Genomic DNA, 18,186 nt, shown 5'->3' with positions numbered 1-18,186 from the left:
TTCCAAACATGTTTGTAACAACCCCTCGGTGATGCACCTTTGGCAAAAGTGGTTTTGGGTCCAAAGATCGGCGCTGGGACAAGCAACCTGCCCGCAGCAAACACGACCCTGAGGAGTATAAAACGCCGGCGGCGCGGTGCAGCGCGGGACAGCCCGAGCCACGCAGGAGGATGGAACCCAGCATGAACCTCCTGCACGACACGGGCATCCAGGCCACGCACTGGCTGCAGGAGCACTTCCGCGGCTCCCAGGACTTGTTCCTCTTCATCTCCTTCGCTGCCGACCTCAGGAACGCTTTCTTTGTCCTCTTCCCTATCTGGTTCCACTCCAACGAGGCCGTGGGCATCAGGCTCATCTGGGTGGCCGTGATCGGCGACTGGCTCAACCTCGTCTTCAAGTGGTGAGTGGCCCCGTGCCACAGCTCCCTCCACGCGTGCTGGCACAGCTGGAGCAGGGAGGGCCAGATGTGCGTTCCCAGCCTTGACATGGGCGTAAAACAGACAAAAGAGGTCATGTCCCATCCTGGCAGCGGGCTGTGGTACCCAGGGGTGCCATCCCCGCCGCAGCCTTTCAGCATCCCGAGGTTCTGGGGCTGCACCCAGTGTCCCTGCAGCAGGTCCCAGTTCTGTGCCTTCCTGCAGCTCAAATCCCCCTGGATGCCCGTGCTTGCCTGCAGGCGTGACAGGGACGGGTGCCCTCTGCCTTCGATGCCACCACAAGACAGTTGCTCTTGGCCTGAAAAAGACTGAAGGGGAGCAGACAACACTCTTCTTTCTCAGCTTGTTGCCCTGTTCTCCCCTTTCAGGGGCCAGGGATGGGCAGAGCATAGGTGGTGGTTGCTATTGGGACCAAGCAATCAGCTGGATGTTGTTTGTGTCTGTTGGGACACCCTGGACCATTCCATGGGTCCTTTGCCTCTTCCAGCTCCCAGGCCAGAGTGGAACCCGAGGCTGTGCCACCAGCTCTGCTGCCCAGGACCCCTACAGCCCCGGTTCTTCTTTCTTTGCAGGATCCTCTTTGGGGAAAGACCATACTGGTGGGTCCATGAGACAGATTATTACAGCAACGCCTCTGCCCCAGCCATCCAGCAGTTCCCACTCACCTGCGAGACCGGCCCCGGTGGGTCCCTGGAAGGGACAGTGGGTGCTTGCCTGGGATCCTGCACATGCAGCTCCCTATGGGGAGGGAGGTGGTGGCATGGCCGTGGCTGTGGCTGCTGCCCACCGTAACCCTGCCTGGCTCCCCAGGGAGGACTGGAACTGCTGCCGATGGAGGCAGAGACAGCCCCTGCGTGGAGCAGACCTTGACCCCGGTGCACACGTGGCGGTTCAGCACCAAGCCCTGCCTGTGCTTGGCTGCAGCCCTGTGCCAGGACCATGCTCAGCTGCAGCCCTGTGCCATGGCCGTGCTCAGCTGCAGCCTCATGCGCTGGCAGCCGCTCAGTGGGCTCCAGAGCAGCAGCCACAGGGAGACTGGTGCCAGGCGCCATGCGGTTGGTGCCACTCTATGGGGGGGGTTCTGATGTGGGGCTCTCTTTGCACTCAGGGAGCCCCTCCGGACACGCCATGGGTGCAGCAGGCGTGTATTATGTCATGGTGACAGCCCTCCTCTCCACTGCCATGGGGAAGAAGCAGTTGAAGACACTCAAATACTGGTGAGCCGTGGGCTGCAACTACCTGCGGTGGGCAGGGGCTGCTCCAGAGCCAGCCGGGCACAGGGCTGGGGGCAGACCCGGGCAGTGTCAGTCAGCCCTGGGGCTGACACGGGTGCCTGCCCCTTGCAGGGTGCTGTGGATGGTGCTGTGGATGGGGTTCTGGGCGGTCCAGGTCTGTGTCTGCCTGTCCCGAGTCTTCATTGCTGCCCACTTCCCCCATCAGGTCATCGCAGGGGTTATCTCAGGTGAGTGCATCTGAGCCCCATCGCCTTCCCCACAGCACCTGCAGCACCGGGCAGGAAGGGTGCCTGATAGATAGGTGCATGTGAGGTGTTGATGCAAAGCTGCCTCTGTGGCTTTGCACTCACTGCCCTCCTCCTCATGGGCAGGATGCCCTCCACTCCCTGCCCTGTCTGACGCAGGAGTCCCAGTGGGGCAGGCAGGGCACTGCTGGGCCCTGAGGGACCACAAACGTGGGTGTGAAAGGGCCATCACTGTGTGAGGGCCAGAGCCAGTCCCTGTGAGCAGCAGTGGCTGCCAGGGCAGTGAGTGCCGTGTGGGAGCACTGGGGAGCCCCAGCAACGCGTCCCCCGCTCAGCTCCAGCACCCTGAGGAGCAGGGATGGAGCAGGGATCCCTCACCGATGGGCACTGCCTCCTCTCCCGCTTCCTTACCGGCAGGGATGGCCGTGGCCAAGAGCTTCCAGCACGTCCGCTGCATCTACCACGCCAGCCTCCGCCGCTACGTGGGCATCACCTTCTTCCTCTTCAGCTTCGCCCTGGGCTTCTACCTCCTGCTGCGGGCGGTCGGCGTGGACCTGCTCTGGACACTGGAAAAGGCACAGAAGTGGTGCAAGCGCCCCGAGTGGGTCCACATCGACACCACCCCCTTCGCCAGCCTCCTCCGTAACCTGGGCATCCTCTTCGGGCTGGGGCTGGCCCTCAACTCCCACATGTACCTGGAGAGCTGCCGGGGGAAGCAGGGCCAGCGGCTGCCGTTCCGCCTGGGCTGCGCCGCTGCCTCCCTCCTCATCCTGCACCTCTTCGACGCCTTCAAGCCGCCCTCCCACATGCAGCTGCTCTTCTACGTCCTCTCGTTCTGCAAGAGCGCAGCCGTGCCGCTGGCCACTGTCGGCCTCGTCCCTTACTGCATCTCCCAGCTCCTGGCCACGCGGGACAAGAAGGCTGCGTAGGAACGGCCCTGCAGGTAACGGTGTGCCCGGGCTCTGGGCTCGGGGGCAGTCACAGACCGTGGGTGCACCCAGCACTGTTTGCTCCCCCTCTAAGCCTGCACAGACTGACTGCGGACAGGGAAGGTGCTGCCGGGCGGCTCCTGCATGGACCCATAGCGCTGGGCACGGTGTAGGCTCGGGTGGTCTGTGGCCAGCCGATGGCACGGTGAGCCCAGCGCTCCCCTCGCCCCCAGGACCTGGTGCAGCGTGGGGACAAGGCTGCGCTGCCCTGCAGCTCATGGGGCCGCGCCACCTCCGTGCTGCAGGGCTGGAGGAGGCACCGCCGGGAGCAGGGTGCTCGCCCATGGGTGCTCGGGGGCTGCCGGCCAGGCGGCTGTTACAGGAACAGCAGACACTGATTTGGAGACAAAGCGCTGGCTTGCGGGATACACACACGGGATGCGTATCTGCACACACACATAGCTGGGAGCAAGAGGTGTGTTATTAAAGCTGAAGGTGTGTTTAGCTGCTGAGGGTGCCCGTATCGCTGGCTGCTGAGGTGGGATGGGTGACTGGCTCCAGGGCGCAGGGATGGGGTGGGACTGCTCTTGGTGTTGACAGGATTAAACCACTGGGAAAGGCAGTGCTGGGTTTCCCCGGTCCTCATCGCTGTTCACCCCCTGGGTGCAGTCAGATGCAGGCAGCACAGCGGGAGGGGATGAGCTGCTTTTTGTGCTGTTTATCCAGGGCTTCTGGGTATAGGAACAGGGACGTGCTTGTGTCACCTCTCTGCTTATGGAAACAAGCACAGCTTTAGGACCGAGCGGCTCAGCTGGGGCTGTGCCGGGGCAGGGCTGGGTGATCAGTGCTGGCTCAGCCCCTGGATACTGTACATGCAGTATCCATCTCCCCCAGAGCACCAGCTCCCGCAGCATTTACCCCATACCCAGCTGCAAGCATCAACAGTGCTCTGCTCTCCGCTGTGGCCCCTTTCCCCTGCTCAGATCTTGCAATGCCTTTGGGAGATGGTGCTCAGCAGAGCCCTGGTAACAGCCGTGGTCTTGCTGCAGCTTGGATCAGCCTTCACTGCACGTAGCTGATGTTTGGAGGTGCTGCAGCCCTTGCCAGGCCTCCGATGGGAGCCCTCTGCCAAAACACCAAAAGCCACAAGGCGAGAGAGCACCTTCCTTCCAACCCAATGGCAAACCTGCAGAACCCACACCAAAACCCATCCCAGCATCACAGAACAGTGCGGGTTGGAGGGACCTTAAAGCTCCTCCAGCTCCAACCCCTGCCATGGGCAGGGACACCTTCCACTAGAGCAGCTTGCTCCAAGCCCCTGTGTCCAACCTGGCCTTGAACACTGCCAGGGATGGGGCAGCCACAGCTTCTCTGGGCACCCTGTGCCAGCGCCTCAGCACCCTCACAGGGAAGAGCTTCTGCCTAAGAGCTCATCTCAGTCTCCCCTCTGGCAGGTTAAAGCCATTCCCCTTGGCCTGTCCCTACAGGCCCTTGTCCAAAGCCCCTCTCCAGCTTTTCTGCAGCCCCTTCAGGCACTGGAGCTGCTCTCAGGTCTCCCCTTAAGGAGCCTTCTCCAGGCTGACCCAGCCCAGCTCTCTCAGCCTGGCCCCATAGTGGAGGTGCTCCAGCCCTTGAAACATCAGGAAGAGGCATATATCCTGTATTCATCATAGATAAACCTCCTTAGGATAGAGCTCTCTTTTTTTTCTCTATTTATTAGCAGCAATAGGACCAAACCTGCCATTTCCTGCATGGGGGGGGGGGGAAATTCCCCATTTATTGAGCCTGCCTTTCCCCGCTGTGACTCCACAGCCCCCCTTAGGCCCCGCAGCCGAGATTGCAGCAGGTCCAGGCTGCAGCCGGGCAGAAAGGCGAGCCCAGGGGCCGGGGGGAGCAGCGTTGCCAGATCCCAAGGGAATTTACACCTGCATTGACCCGGAAAACTTGCGAGGTTCAAAACCGGACCAGTGACAACTGCACCCCACCAAGGGAAAGGTTTGCCTCTGCCCGGGCGAGGTGTGAGCCGGGAACAAGCACCGTTCCTCCAGGAACTGATGGATCCCTCCCAGCAAAGCGTGGAGGGCACATCCCCGTCCCCAGCGTTCCATGAGCACCAAACCAGCTCACAGAGAGCACGCCAACGCCAGCCGCCGGGTTGATGTCTTTATTCTCTGGGAGAGAAGGTGCTGGGGCTTACGCAAGGCAGGGATAGAACGGCTCTGCTTTGAGAACCGTTCTTAGGCTTCAGGGCTCCCACTGCTGGTGAACTCCTGGAGCAGAGCTTCCACTTCTCCTCGCCGACTCATCTTGGTGGCCTTGCCCTGAAAGCGGCCTCGCTTCCCAGCTCCTTTGCCCCCCAGCAGCTCTGCCACCCTGCAGTAACAGCAGTACAGGCTCCTTCTCACTTGCAGAGAAGAGACTGGCCTGGCCCAACCCATTCCAGAGAGCAAACATGGATCCGTGCCTCAATGATGCTGCTCAGGCTGCAACATCAGATTCTCACTGGTTTTAAAGAGCCCACAGAACATGTTACCTGGGACCTAAATGCTCAACTGCTTCAACTGGTCCAGCTAGAAGAAAGAGTCCTGCTTCTTTGTCATCTCCCACAGTCAGGAACAGCAGGGTTTCCTGTGGACAGAGAGATGGATCTTGCTCCAGAATACCCAGTGCCCTCCTTGTCTGGAGGAGGACAAAGGCACTGGCCACAGGACCCATCCGATAATTCAGGAGTCTGTGTGCATTACTGAGGCAGAGACTCAAGTTGAAGGAAGTAAAATGGAGCGAGTTTCTTAACCTTAACCTCAACCTTATGTGAGGGACAGAATATGGGGGTATCCACGTTCAAAGGATACAGCTGGCACTTGGACTGGATGACCATTGTAGATCCCTTCCAACTGCAACAGTCTATTCCATTCCCCCCCAACTGCAATATTCCATCCTATCCTATTCCCAGTAAGGTTCTGTGTGGCTCTCTAAGCACAGGCTCTTCTACAGAGCTCTGGATTTTCCCTGGTGTATTTCCTGACTGTTGAGGATTCCCCTGCAGACCCAGGCTGATGGGGACAATAACCTCAGGTAACTTTTGGAAGTAAACACACCTTGCTTGGGACTATGGGACAAAGAGAAGCCCTGTCAGCCCCTGCCTGGGCTATAGCCTGAATGAAAGAGCCCATAGGGTCAGGTGAGTCTCCATCAGTCACTTACCTCTGTCCCAATCTCATTAGCGATGATGTTCATAAACTCAGAGTCACCCTCTTTCCTGTAGGGATGGGTAAAAAAAAACCCACTTCAGAAAGAGGCAAAAGTCCCCTCTAGAGTCCAAAATACCAAGCAGAAACCAAAGGTCTGATCAGGCCTGGGGTTCTGGCCTCTTGCTGTTAGGATGGAGACCAGGGCTTTTCTGTGTATCTAAACCCTCACTGTGCATTCCTATGGATATATGGGGAATTATTTGTGTTTATCCCTAAGAAATAGAGCTCTTCAGTTTTATTTGAAAGTATCAATGGCAGAGAGAAACCAGACACAGTTATTTCAGAGCTATAAAAGCAGAAGAACTCAATGACTGAATTACTAACACGTTCCTTTAATGACACAGCCTTCCAGCAGACTGAGGCAGTTTAATCCTCTATCCACCTTGCTTATATTCTTCCTTGAGAAACAAGCTTGAAAAGGTGATGGAGAGATGCAACTGCCATAACATGTCTAAGATACCATGATGCCATTTCCCCCTTTTCCCCGAACTCCTCTGTACCTGTGTAGCACAAAGAGCTGACTTGGAACAGGCTTGCTCTTGAAGTCCCGGGCTATCAGAACAGCAATGTCTCTAAGCAGGTTCAAGTTATTCTGCAAGAAAAGCAACCAAACTGTGCTGCAGATGGAGAAATCACGAACCCTCCGCTCTGTTCCCAGGGGCTGGAGCAGTTTTCCTAACATCCACAATCCAGTTCCCAGTTAGGACTAAAGCCTGGCTCTACAGGAAGCCTTTCTCAGTCACCCTTGTACCTTCTGCAGCAGTTTCACTGAGCTCTGCAGTCTCTTCACGGCCTCTACGTGCCCACCTGGTCCGTTTCTGAAAGAACAAGAACTGGGATCATTGCTCTGGAGGACAAGGAAAGGGTTTCTTAAAGGAGCAAGAGAAGGTAACATCATAAAAAGCTCCGTGTAGACATTTGCTGAGGCTTATGTGCTATTTGTCAGAAGGAGTCATAATGATGAAGTAACAAAAGTGGAAAGGGTATTACTTGAGCAGTGAAGTCAGAGCCTTCTCAGTACTGTGACTTTGTTCAAGTGACTTCAGCACTCTGTTTCCTGCCAGGAAAACCAGGTTGGTTTTGTTCTTTTTCCCTTTTTCTGTGCCGAGGAGTTTAATAACCTTAAAAAGAAAATCACCCCGGTCAGAAAAGAACAGTATTTTCCTTATACTCACGCAGGTGGCCAGTTCCTACCAGATTATGCCTTCTGAGTATTGACTCTGCCAGTGATTAAAGGTCAACATGCAAAAAACCCCCAAAGGAAGGTGATACAGTGGAATGAGTACGATTTGCTCAGCCTGGGTTGCCCTCTGCAGTGCACCCGGAGGTCTCTGGTGGGATACAGACCCCCACAAAAGACTGAAAAGACAGAAATGTTTAAAAGCAGCTCTAGAATTTTCTCTCCCCCTCCCTGCAGAGGATTTCTCTCTCATTCATGACAAGCACTCAAAAATATCAGTGCTTTAAGCAGGGAACAACCCAGCGCGGCACTGCCACGCTGGCAATCCAGCACATGCCCTCGCAGAGCACTGGCAGTTCAGGTAACACCATTGCTGCAGGTGAGGGCTGAGTTCTGCTATGAAGAAAGACCAGGCCAGGAGGGGCGTTTCCTGCATTCACCTGAGTGAGTGGATGCAGACTGCGCCCTGGGCATGGTGCTGCTGGGTTCACCCAGCACAGGGCTCCTGCTACCCCCTCTACCACAGGGGCAATGCCAACAGACCATGGATCTCAGGGACTTCCAAACGCTCCCCAGAGCAGCTCAGCACCTGCAGGTCACTCAGGTTGGAGACGTGGGTCCCACAGCACATGTTGGAGTCTATGCCTTCGATGTCAATAACTCGCACTGGCCCCACGTGGTCATCCGGCAAGCCACGGCTTCTCACCTAGCATGAGGACATTGGCACCACGGTGGCATCCATGCTCTGGTTGTCTCGGCCCCGCAGATATCATCAGTTCTCTTCCACCACTCACTGTTTCAATGTCAGGGTCATCTGCAGCCAGTTCCCTCACTGTCACAGGCACCCTCTCCCTGATTTTCTCATTCACGCTCCTCTCCAGGGCCTCTATTTGCTCTGCTGTCATGGAGGGGGTGTCCAGCTCAATGACGCTTCGCTGGCGGCCCAGCTCCCTGCACCAGTGAACATCTGCTGCTGTAGTTAAGAGCTGCCGGCAGGTTCCTCTGGGCAGCACCATCCCACTGCTGGAAACGTGACTGAAACAAGCATTCCCTTCCTCTCTGCTCCTTACAGAGCACACTGTGCACACCAAACACCCAGAGACAAAGCACATGCTTTGCACAGCTTCTCCCCAAAGCTTCTCCCTGGCTCAGTCACCTCTCCCAGGCCCTCTGAGCCCGAGTGAAATGCCCCCGGGGAAACTGATGTATTCATGCTCAGCTCCCCACACGCTGGCACACGCCAAACAAGGTGAGACTGCAGGCACAAGGAGCCTTTCCCCTGCTCACCAAGAAGTTGTCCTGAATCCAAACATCTGCTCTGCGATGGCAGTGATGAGATGCTGCCCTGCAAGAGACGTGCAAGCCACAGCTTTGAGCGCCACCGGCGCCAGGAGCAGGACAAAGCCCGCTTCAAACCGGGCCGAGCGTTTCCTTCCCGACCTGTTCACAGCGCAAGGGGAGCCCGGCACGGGCAGAGCTGCGCGTTACCGGGCACGCACCTGAATGCTGCTGCATGTGGTCGAAGCGGCGCTCCCAGTCCAGCGACAGCAGCACCTCGGTGCCCGGCTCCAGCGCCGCCCGCACGAAGTGCACGGCCTCGGGGCCCCGCCGCGTCACCCGCAGCACCGGCACATCGCCGATGAGCCCGCGGTCATCGGGCTGCGGACACGGCCGTCAGCCCCATCGCGGCTCTGCTCTCCCCCCACCCCACGCCGCCCGCCCGGCCCCTACCTGCCCGCCGCCCTCGGGGAAGAGGATGGTGTCCTCCAGCACCACCTGGAACCCGCGCACCGGCTCCCCGCCGCCCTCGGGCCGCAGCTCCGCCGCCCGGCACGACACCACCCTGGTGGCGAACTGCAAACGGGGCCGGTGGCGCCGTGAGGGCCCGTCCCTGCCCCGCGGCCCCGCTCCTCCCGGTGCCGGCCCCGCCGCTACCTGCCGGGCCCAGCTGTCCCGCTGGCACCGGAACACCATCGCACACAACGGGGCTGGCGGCAACGGCGGCCGCGCAGGGACACGCGGATGGCGGCCGCGCAGGGACACGCGGATGGCGGGCGCGGAGAGGCGGCGCCTGCGGGGTGCGCGCTCCCGGTGCCGCTGGGTCTCGGGGGCGGAACACGAGGAGGGGACGGCAAAGGGCGGCGGCGGCGGCGGCTCACGTTTATTGTAACCGCACGGGGAGACCGCCCGTGGGGCGGGGGCCGCGGCTCTGATGCGCTGAGATCCCCGCCCGCGCTGCTCGTGGGTGCGCGCTGCCGGCGCACCGGGAGGCTTCCTGCGGCGTGCCCGGGTCCTGAGCTTCAGGGCTCGTCCTGCGGGAGGGAGGAGCGAGGCGCCAGGGAAGCAGCAGCTGCCGGCACCGGTTGGGCAGCCCCGGGAGCGTGTCCCCGGGGGGCTCCGGTCTGGCTGCCCAAGCAGAGTGTTGAGCCGCTGCTGGAACCATGGCAGGCTCGTGGGCAGTACTTACATCCAGGTCATCCATGGCGGGGGGGGTGCCTTTGTCCGTCACCTTCTCCAGGAGCTGGATGGGAAAACAGCGGCCATGGGTGCTGAACGCCCAGCTCTGCCATCCCCATCACCCACAGATGCCCCGGGACCCTGTAGCCAGGCTCACCTCTGCATACTCCTCCATCATGGCCCTCTCCAACTCCTCATCCCCTTCCCAGTCTCGCCAGTTGTCAAAGTCCACGGAGAGCCAGGCTGGCTGCGGGCAGAGGGAGCATCCCCTGAAGGATGGGACCTGGCAGCTCCCCCTCAAGCCTGGGGGTTGCTCTGTGGGGATGCTGCTGCACAGGGTGGGCTGGGGAAGGGCAGGAAGGGGAGCGTGCCCCTCCTGATTCTGCCTGCATTGAGGGAAGGGGGTTCTGCATCCTTCCTGCACGGCAGAGCTCTGTGGACTGATGGCACCCGTGAGGCTGAGCTCCCTTTGGGGTCCCTGTGTGGGGCCCTCGGTTTACTGTCCCAGGGCAGGTTGGTCCCCAGGAGCCACAAGGTGCCGCGTGGGGACAGCGCAAGCGCTGAGGCTGGTCCTGGCACGCCAGGCACCACACGCACCTTGATGTTCTCCTTGGTGATGCGGGGCCAGGCCACTTTCTCCTTCCATTTTCTCATAAAGCATGTGATGGAGCGGTCAGAGCGCTTCTCCCGCGAGTCCTGCCAAGACACTGGGGATGCCTCAATCCTGTCTGTAATCCACTGCAGCCACGCACAGGATTAAACTCAGCCACATTCAGGCTGTGGGGGGACACAGAACCACAGAGACAGGTTTTCTGGCCCAAGGCAGCACCGTGAGTGCCAGATCCAGGCTCAAGGCTCCCGGGTTGGTGCTCACACCACTCAGGCTTTTGGGGAAGGGGCAGGACTCAACGTTAAGCGGCGCTGCTCAAGGTTGGGTTTAACTCCCGAGTCTAATGCAGGCTGTCCGAGAAGAGTTTGCTGGAGGGAAGCCTCACCTTGGAGTTGACCCTGGCGTACAGGTCGATCTCATTGTAGAACTCCACGCCGTCTGCGTTTTTGCAACTGCCAAAACACCGCAACAGCCTGGCTGAGGGGAGCAAGGCCAGACGGGCCCTGCCCCTTCAGAGTCCGCCTGCACCCACACCACCCCGAGCCAAGGGACACATCCCTGGTACAAGCAGCTCACCTGAACACCAGCCGCTGCTCCTCAATGACCACCTCCACATCCCTGCTGTCCTCGACGCAGAACTCCAGGTACACGTACCGCGGGCGGTCGTACCACAGCGTCTTCGCGGGTTGCCTTGGCAAAGAGCAGAGCAGCGGCTGCCTCCATGGTGCCCAGCAGGCACCGGCTGGGGACCGGGGCAAGGAAGGTGCCCCACACACACGCGCTTTGCCCACCACGAGGTGGGCGCCGGGCCGGGCAGTGGCCGCGGGCCCGCAGCGCTCCGCTCTCACGCCGCACACGGGCAGCAGCGGGGCCCGCCGGCCCCTGCCCTCGCTCTCCGCTGCCGTTCCCGGCGCCACTGCCCCCCGGTCCAGGGCTGAGGGTCGAGCCCGGTGGTGCCTCGGGCTACGAGCCCGGGGGGGGGTTCCCGACACCGCTATCGAGTACTGCCCGTCCCGTCCCGTTCCGTCCCGGCCCCCCGGCCGCGCTCACCTCGCCATGGCCGCGCCGGCTCCGCCCCGCGCTATTTCGGTCCGGGGACGCGGGGCCGGTGGCGGGGGCCGGGCGGGGCGAGGCCTCCGGGAGGGACCTCCCCGCCGCCGGGGGGCGCGCTAGCCCCGCCCCCGGCAGGCCCCGCCCCGCGGCGGCAAGATGGCGGCGGAGCGGCGGCGCCGGTAGCGGCAGCCATGGAGGCGGAGGGCGGCCCGCTGGGCCCGGGGGAGCGCTGGGCGCCGGTGGGCGCCGTGTCGGCTGCGGCGGAGGAGGAAGCGGAGGAGGAAGCAGATGAGGAGGAGGAAGCGGCGGGGGGGTCGCCGCAGTCGGTGCCGCGGCTGCGGGCGGAGCGGCGGCGGCTGCACGGGGCGCTGCTGGCGCTCGCCTCGCACTTCGCGCAGGTGCAGTTCCGGCTGCGGCAGGTGGCGCGGGCCGGGCCGGGCGAGCAGCGCCGCCTGCTCCGAGACCTGGAGGACTTCGCGTTCCGCGGCTGCCCCGCGCCGCTCGGCCTCGGCCTCGGCGGAGCCCCGGTGAGTGCGGCCCCGGTGCCGGGTGAGGGGGTGCGGCCGGTGCCGCGCGGTCCTGTTCCTGGGGCTTGGCGTCTCGGTACATCTATTTACCCGTCCCCGCTCCTCAGGGTGAGCGAGAGAAGCAGGAGCAGACGGAGGTGCAGAAGGAGAAACAGAGGGAGCTGATACTGCAGCTCAAGACGCAGCTGGATGACCTGGAGACGTTTGCTTACCAGGAGGGCAGCTATGATTCTCTGCCGCAGTCTGTGGTTATGGAAAGACAACGGGTAAGGCCTGTGGACTCCCAAGCATTTGGGAGCCCTGTACAGACTGTAGGAGCTGGTCAGTCCTTGTTTCTTGACAGCAGCTGTAGTACAGTATCAGTATCCTAGAATCCCAGACTGGTTTGGGGTTGAAAGGGAGCTCAAAGCTCATCCAGCTCCAACCCCCTGCCACGGGCAGGGACCCCTTCCACTGGAGCAGCTTGCGCCAAGCCCCTCTGTCCAGCCGGGCCTTGAACATTGCCAGGGATGGGGCAGCCACAGCTTCTCTGGGCACCCTGTGCCAGCGCCTCAGCACTGTCACAGGGAAGAGCTTCTGCCTAAGAGCTCAGCTCAGTCTCCCCTCTGGCAGGTTAAAGCCATTCCCCCTTGTCCTGTCCCTACAGGCCTTTGTCCAAAGCCCCTCTCCATCAAAGCAACAAATGGGTCAGGGAGGGTTGTGGAGCTCATGGGTGGCGGTGCCACGCAGAGAGATCGTGCTGCTAACGTGTTTTGCAGATGATTATCAATGAGCTGATAAAGAAGCTGGACATGGACTTGAGTGAAGATTTTGCAGCGCTCTCTCCAGAGGAATTGCGACAGCGTGTGGATGCTGCCATAGCGCAGATTGTTAACCCAGCCAGGGTGAAGGAGCAGCTGGTGGAGCAGCTGAAGACGCAGATAAGGGACCTTGAAATGTTCATCAACTTCATCCAGGGTCAGTGCTGAGTTTTTAGATGAGCAGATACTGAATTGCTTCTGATTCCCTGAGAAAGTCATGAGGGGGGAGGTCATTTATGTCAGAGGATGCAGGAGGTTTTGGGTCACAGGGAAGTACAAGTCTCTGAACTGATGGTAGGAAGAAGACTGACCAAGAAGGTGCATAGAGGTATAAGGAATATTGCTGTTAATATTTGGGATCCGCAGCTTAAATTTACAAGTGTTAGCTAATAGTGTGAAATTCTCATTCTAGATGAAGTTGGAAGCTCTGGTAAGATGGAAGATGGACACTGTGAATGTGCAGGCAGGAAAGATGGTGGTGGCTCCCACAAACCAAATACACGTTCTCCAGGAAATAGAGGTGGGCACTGTGTGGCCTGGAGCTCCCAGCACGGCTCTTGCCAGCACTCACATGAGGCTCAGGAGCAGGAACCAGCAGCCAGTCATGCCAGGCTGCTTTGCTGTTTTCCTGGGTGTTAGCATCCGTGCTTTTCTGCTCCCACTGACAGCCTGTGTTCCAGTTCCATTCCCTTCCTCCATGGGCTCCCTGGAACCATCAGAGAACCCAAACGTGGCACAGAGGGTGGGATTGGTCCTCAGCAGAGATCAGGAAGAAAAGGGGTTTCTGAAGCAGACAGAGCTGTTGTCATGTGCACACCGTTGGGCGGCACTGTAATTAATGCTCTCTGAGCTCTTAGCTCTGTGAGTGGATACACTGAGATGGATAGATCCAGAGCTCTTTATATAATTTAAGACTTAGCTACTTGCACATGAATTTACTGGGGCTGGAATAGTGTACTAGAGAAATCCTGCAATACCTTTACCTTCAGTAATCTGTCAGAGGTGTAATACTGGCCCAGATGGAATTTGGGTCTTACCCAGTGTGGCTACTCCTACAAATTGAATTTAGTGGTGGCATCAGGAGTAAGCACTGCATCTTAGCCTGCTGAAGCAAGGCGCTGCTTGAAAATAGTGATCTCCATCAGCAAAGGTTTTGGTATCTCCTAATTATCCATGTGGTATGGTCATGTCTACAGAGTGGTCTTTCCTCACTGTGTGCATGCTCACTGGGAAGCCTGTTGTAGGATTTCCTCTCTGTAAGATGACCTCATTGTTGAGAACAGGCCACGCCAATGTTTGCTTTTCTGGTGGGTTTCAGTGCTTTGAAACTAGAAAGAGTAGCATCAGTCCTAGTGCCAAAAGCCTCCGAGGAGGAGAACTTGTGATGGAGGAGGAGCCTCTGTGTGTCTGAAAGAGCAGAGCTGTCGATTCCTTGATGATAAAGTTTATTTTTCTCTTGTCTAACCTGATCAGTGAACCCAGAAGATGCCAGAAAGGTGAGAGAAACAGGCCTGCACCTCATGCGTCGCATGCTTGCTGTGCTGCAGATATTTGCTGTCAGTCAGTTTGGTTGTGCTACGGGTGAGATTCCTCGCACCCTCTGGCAGAAGGACCAAGACAACAAGGACTATTCCCCCTTAATCAAGAAACTGGAGCTGTCGGTAGAGCGGGTGAGGCAGCTGGCAGTGAAGTACCAGCAGGAAGACCACGTTATCAGTTCCTCCGACCTGCAGGACATTCCCTTGGGAGGCAGGGACGAGCTGACTCTGGCTGTGCGGAAGGAGCTGACCATCGCTTTGCGAGACCTGATGGCTCATGGGCTCTACGCCTCTTCCCAAGGAATGAGCCTGGTATTGGCACCCATCGCGTGCTTGATTCCTGCACTCACCTCCTCGCCACAGAGCATGCACCCCTGGGAGCTCTTTGTGAAGTATTACAACACGAAGAACGGACAAGCCTTTGTGGAATCCCCGGCTCGCAAACTCTCCCAGTCCTTTGCCTTGCCTGTGACAGGAGGCATGGCTGTGACACCCAAACAGAGCCTGCTGACAGCGATTCACACTGTCCTCACGGAGCATGACCCCTTCAAGCGCAGCGCGGACTCGGAGCTGAAGGCGCTGGTGTGTATGGCGCTGAACGAGCAGCGCCTGGTCTCCTGGGTGAATCTCATCTGCAAATCTGGAGCTCTGGTACAGGCCCACTACCAGCCGTGGAGCTACATGGCAAACACAGGCTTCGAGAGCGCGCTCAACGTTCTCAGTCGCCTAAGCAACTTGAAATTCAACCTCCCAGTAGACCTGGCTGTCCGGCAGCTGAAAAACATCAAAGACGCTTTTTGATGGATTTTTATTGTACATCATCCCTTTTCCACGAGCAGGGCAGCTGCCGGGCTCAAAGCCTGGCTTTTTTAAGACTGAGTTCGGCTCTTTCAAATTGATACTTGCTTTTAGGGAAATCTCATGGTGTCTCGATGCTGGAAATCTGCGTGTTTACACGGCTGCTGCTGTACTGCACCTCACCCTGCCCCTTTTATGCAGCCCTGAAGAGCAAAACCCCTTTGCTGGTGTGTGCTCAGTGTGTGGGGCTGGCGGCGGCCGCAGAGCCCTGAGCAGCTGCAGCTTGGCCCCTGTGCTGCCTCTGCTCTAAATGCTGCCCTACAAGTCTGTCCCGCAGACCGAGGCAGTTGCTTGCCCTCCCTGCTGTGAACGTGGGGGAAAACCGGGGCAGAGCTGCCCGGGGGGGGGCCGTGTCGCTCCCCCGGTTTCTCTGCCCAGCCCTCCCCGAGCCCCTTTTCCCAAGCTTTAGCGCACACACCGGCGGCCCGCTGTTTCCTAGGGGTGAATTAAACCGCTTTAGCAAGTATCCGTGTGCGAGGACCCGGTGCCCGTGTTGTGCGTCCGTCGCCAGCCGTCGCGCGGTGGGTGCTGGCTCGCCGGCTCCGCGGTGTTAACAGCGGGAGCGGGGACTCGGTGCTGGGGTGGTCACCGGTGATGCCCCACCCCGTTACCGGAGCGGGGACCGGGGACCGGGGACCGGTGCCCCCGCCTGTTGCCCGGCAACGGCGGCATGGGTAGCGCGACCGGTTCCTGAAGGAAGCGGAAGTGACGCACGGTGAAAGGTGGGCGGGGTGGCTGCCGCTTTCTCTTCCGGCCTGGGCGCCATCGCTGTGGGAGCTCCGGTAAGTGCGGGCCCGGGCGGGGCATCCGCCGCCATCCGCGGCACGGAGCGGGCCGGGGGCGGTGCGGGCCCGGCCGTGACTCCCGCACGGTGTCTCCGCAGAGATGGGCAAGTTCATGAAGCCGGGGAAGGTGGTGCTGGTGCTGGCCGGGCGCTACTCGGGCCGCAAGGCCGTTATCGTGAAGGTGAGCGCGGGGCTGCCGCGGTGTGGTCCGGGAGGCGTCCCCGGTGCCATCGCCGGCTGCTCTCGGTGTGTTGCAGAACATCGACGATGGCACCTCGGACCGGCCCTACAGCCACGCGTTGGTGGCGGGCATCGACCGCTACCCGCGTAAGGTGACAGCCGCCATGGGCAAGAAGAAGATCGCGAAGAGGTCCAAGATCAAGTCCTTCGTGAAGGTTTACAACTACAACCACCTGATGCCCACCCGGTGAGTGCGGCCGCGGGGCTGGGGGAGCCTCGGCTGCTGCCCGCAGTCGCTGTTCTCCTGCGTTCCCTCCAATGAGCGCTGGAGCTGTTGAGGCTTTTCGTTAGGTGACCGGATAAAAGTGGGGCCCGAGACAGGGTCTGGGGGTGCGATGCTGAGGGGGGGAGGTATTAGCGATCATCCAAAATAAAGCAGCCGGTTCCTTCCTCAGCCTCACTCACTTCCCTGTTGGTCATGGGTGCTGGTGGATGTGCCTTTGAGGCAGTTGCAGAGGTGCGGGCTGCCGGCAGAGCTGGCATGGCCTGGACGTGTTTCTTCCCATCCCCATGGAGCTCAGCTGGAGCTGCCTGCCCTGCACACAGCGCTGCGTTCCAGCCTGAATTCCACGTTACCGGGTGCTCGGGTGGTTCACTGACCTGAGGGGCTTTAGGAGCTGTGGTTGCTCATCCCAGCTCTTGTCCCTGCGCTGCCCGGTTCGGCTGTGTTCACGTCTGTGCCCAGTGCCATGGCTTTTCCCAGCGTTGCTGCTCTCTCATCCAGGTATTCCGTTGATATTCCACTGGACAAAACAGTGGTCAACAAGGATGTGTTCAGGGACCCTGCTCTAAAGCGCAAAGCAAGACGTGAAGCCAAGGTGAAGTTTGAGGAAAGGTGAGTTGGAAGTTCATCTCTTCATGGTGTCACCACCCAGCCCCAGGGTGAGGGCTCGGCGTGGCCAGTCCCAGGCTGGACACTTCTGCCCCAGCTACCTTGGATACATTTTGGGTTGAGGGTGTCCTTCTCTCCTCCATGAGCTTGTGGGGCGTCTGCCTGGGAGCTGCTGCACTGGGGCAGGGAAAACCTCCGTGTTTGGGGCAGTGCTGCAGCCTTGTGCCAGCACCAAGCAGGTGATGGTCTTGGCATCGCGGTGCTGGTGTCCCAGGGCTTGGCCCAGGGGCATTTGGGTTGATGATGCTTCTCAGTTTCTGTTCAGAGGCTCCTTCAGCAGCAGGAGCGGCACGGCCACACGTGTCTTTTAGGGGGGACCTGCCAGAGTGTGGGCATCCTTCATGAGGATGAGAACAAAGCTGGGAGCTGACCTCTTCCCGTGGGAGCTGGGCTGTGCACAGCAGCTCTGGCTGCAGCCTGCTGGAGGACATGGGCTGCATTGCCCCTGGGGGAGCCTTGGGGGCTGGGGACGGCTCGGGTGCGAGGATGAGAGCATTTTCTGATCTCTTTGTCTTCCTGTTTCAGGTATAAGACGGGCAAGAACAAGTGGTTCTTCCAGAAGCTGCGATTCTAAAGGTGTAACCAGGTTGCATCAATAAATGTTTATTAAACCCCATTTTGGTTTGTTGCATAAAAGAAGTGATAGTGTTGGGCCTTGTCCTCTCTGGTGCCAATCATAGAATAGTTCGGGTTGGAAAGGACATTAAGATCATACAGTTCCAACCCCCTGTCATGGGCAGGGACACCTCACACTAAACCGTGGCACCCAAGGCTTCATCCAACCTGGCCTTTGAACACTGCCAGGGATGGAGCATTCACAACCTCCCTGGGCAACCCATTCCAGTGCCTCATCACCCTCACAGGAAAGAGCTGCTTCCTTATATCCAATCTAAACTTCCCCTGTTTAAGTTTTAACCCGTTACCCCTTGTCCTATCACTGCAGTGCCTAATGAAGAGTCCCTCCCCAGCATCCCTATAGCCCCCTTCAGATACTGGAAGGCTGCTATGAGTTCTCCACGCAGCCTTCTCTTTTCCAGGCTGAACAGCCCCAGCTTCCTCAGCCTGTCTCCATACAGGAGGTGCTCCAGCCCCTGATCATCCTCGTGGCCTCCTCTGGACTTGTTCCAACATTTCCATGTCCTTTTTATG

At 59.3% G+C, this 18,186-nt stretch overlaps 5 protein-coding genes across 7 annotated transcripts; 3 read left to right on the top strand and 2 right to left on the bottom strand.

Annotated features, from left to right (window-relative positions):
- The first annotated feature begins 128 nt into the window (after window positions 1–128).
- On the top strand, window positions 129–3,021 carry G6PC1 (glucose-6-phosphatase catalytic subunit 1). The gene is made up of 5 exons (XM_057414177.1): window positions 129–400; window positions 1,010–1,119; window positions 1,546–1,654; window positions 1,784–1,899; window positions 2,335–3,021. Exons 1-5 carry the CDS (start codon window positions 171–173, stop codon window positions 2,844–2,846), a joined length of 1,077 nt encoding a protein of 358 aa, XP_057270160.1. The 5' UTR covers window positions 129–170; the 3' UTR covers window positions 2,847–3,021.
- A 2,037-nt stretch (window positions 3,022–5,058) lies between these two features.
- On the bottom strand, window positions 5,059–9,285 carry AARSD1 (alanyl-tRNA synthetase domain containing 1). The gene is made up of 12 exons (XM_057414150.1): window positions 9,213–9,285; window positions 9,009–9,131; window positions 8,777–8,936; window positions 8,565–8,622; window positions 8,072–8,228; window positions 7,867–7,983; window positions 7,088–7,218; window positions 6,849–6,915; window positions 6,598–6,689; window positions 6,051–6,105; window positions 5,380–5,474; window positions 5,059–5,219 (listed from the first exon to the last, which is right to left on the bottom strand). Exons 1-12 carry the CDS (start codon window positions 9,249–9,251, stop codon window positions 5,084–5,086), a joined length of 1,230 nt encoding a protein of 409 aa, XP_057270133.1. The 5' UTR covers window positions 9,252–9,285; the 3' UTR covers window positions 5,059–5,083.
- A 201-nt stretch (window positions 9,286–9,486) lies between these two features.
- On the bottom strand, window positions 9,487–11,441 carry PTGES3L (prostaglandin E synthase 3 like). The gene is made up of 7 exons (XM_057414151.1): window positions 11,395–11,441; window positions 10,921–11,034; window positions 10,730–10,796; window positions 10,332–10,430; window positions 9,892–9,981; window positions 9,745–9,798; window positions 9,487–9,589 (listed from the first exon to the last, which is right to left on the bottom strand). The coding sequence occupies exons 1-7, from the start codon at window positions 11,400–11,402 to the stop codon at window positions 9,578–9,580; spliced, it is 444 nt and encodes a 147-aa protein (XP_057270134.1). The 5' UTR covers window positions 11,403–11,441; the 3' UTR covers window positions 9,487–9,577.
- Window positions 11,442–11,550: 109 nt separating this feature from the next.
- RUNDC1 (RUN domain containing 1) lies at window positions 11,551–15,373 on the top strand. Of its 2 annotated transcripts, XM_057414149.1 has the most exons (5): window positions 11,556–11,924; window positions 12,032–12,190; window positions 12,683–12,881; window positions 13,137–13,244; window positions 14,198–15,373. In XM_057414149.1, exons 1-5 carry the CDS (start codon window positions 11,589–11,591, stop codon window positions 15,061–15,063), a joined length of 1,668 nt encoding a protein of 555 aa, XP_057270132.1. In that variant the 5' UTR covers window positions 11,556–11,588; the 3' UTR covers window positions 15,064–15,373. The 2 variants fall into 2 exon arrangements, with proteins under 2 accessions (XP_057270131.1, XP_057270132.1); XM_057414148.1 differs by lacking the exon at window positions 13,137–13,244 and having other exon boundaries at window positions 11,551–11,924; window positions 14,198–15,372.
- Window positions 15,374–15,825: 452 nt separating this feature from the next.
- On the top strand, window positions 15,826–17,653 carry RPL27 (ribosomal protein L27). Of its 2 annotated transcripts, XM_057414136.1 has the most exons (5): window positions 15,826–15,902; window positions 16,004–16,086; window positions 16,163–16,332; window positions 16,870–16,980; window positions 17,563–17,653. In XM_057414136.1, exons 2-5 carry the CDS (start codon window positions 16,006–16,008, stop codon window positions 17,609–17,611), a joined length of 411 nt encoding a protein of 136 aa, XP_057270119.1. In that variant the 5' UTR covers window positions 15,826–15,902; window positions 16,004–16,005; the 3' UTR covers window positions 17,612–17,653. The 2 variants fall into 2 exon arrangements, with proteins under 2 accessions (XP_057270119.1, XP_057270120.1); XM_057414137.1 differs by lacking the exon at window positions 15,826–15,902 and having other exon boundaries at window positions 15,909–16,086.
- Window positions 17,654–18,186: the final 533 nt, after the last annotated feature.

The sequence above is a fragment of the Pezoporus wallicus genome, unplaced genomic scaffold, assembly GCF_028554395.1.
Source record: "Pezoporus wallicus isolate ANWC-B61680 ecotype Strahan unplaced genomic scaffold, APGP_CSIRO_Pwel_v1 contig_13150, whole genome shotgun sequence".
Taxonomy (NCBI): Eukaryota; Metazoa; Chordata; class Aves; order Psittaciformes; family Psittacidae; genus Pezoporus; species Pezoporus wallicus.
Note: the sequence above shows the minus strand (reverse complement) of the source record. Positions and strands in the feature narration are given on the sequence as shown.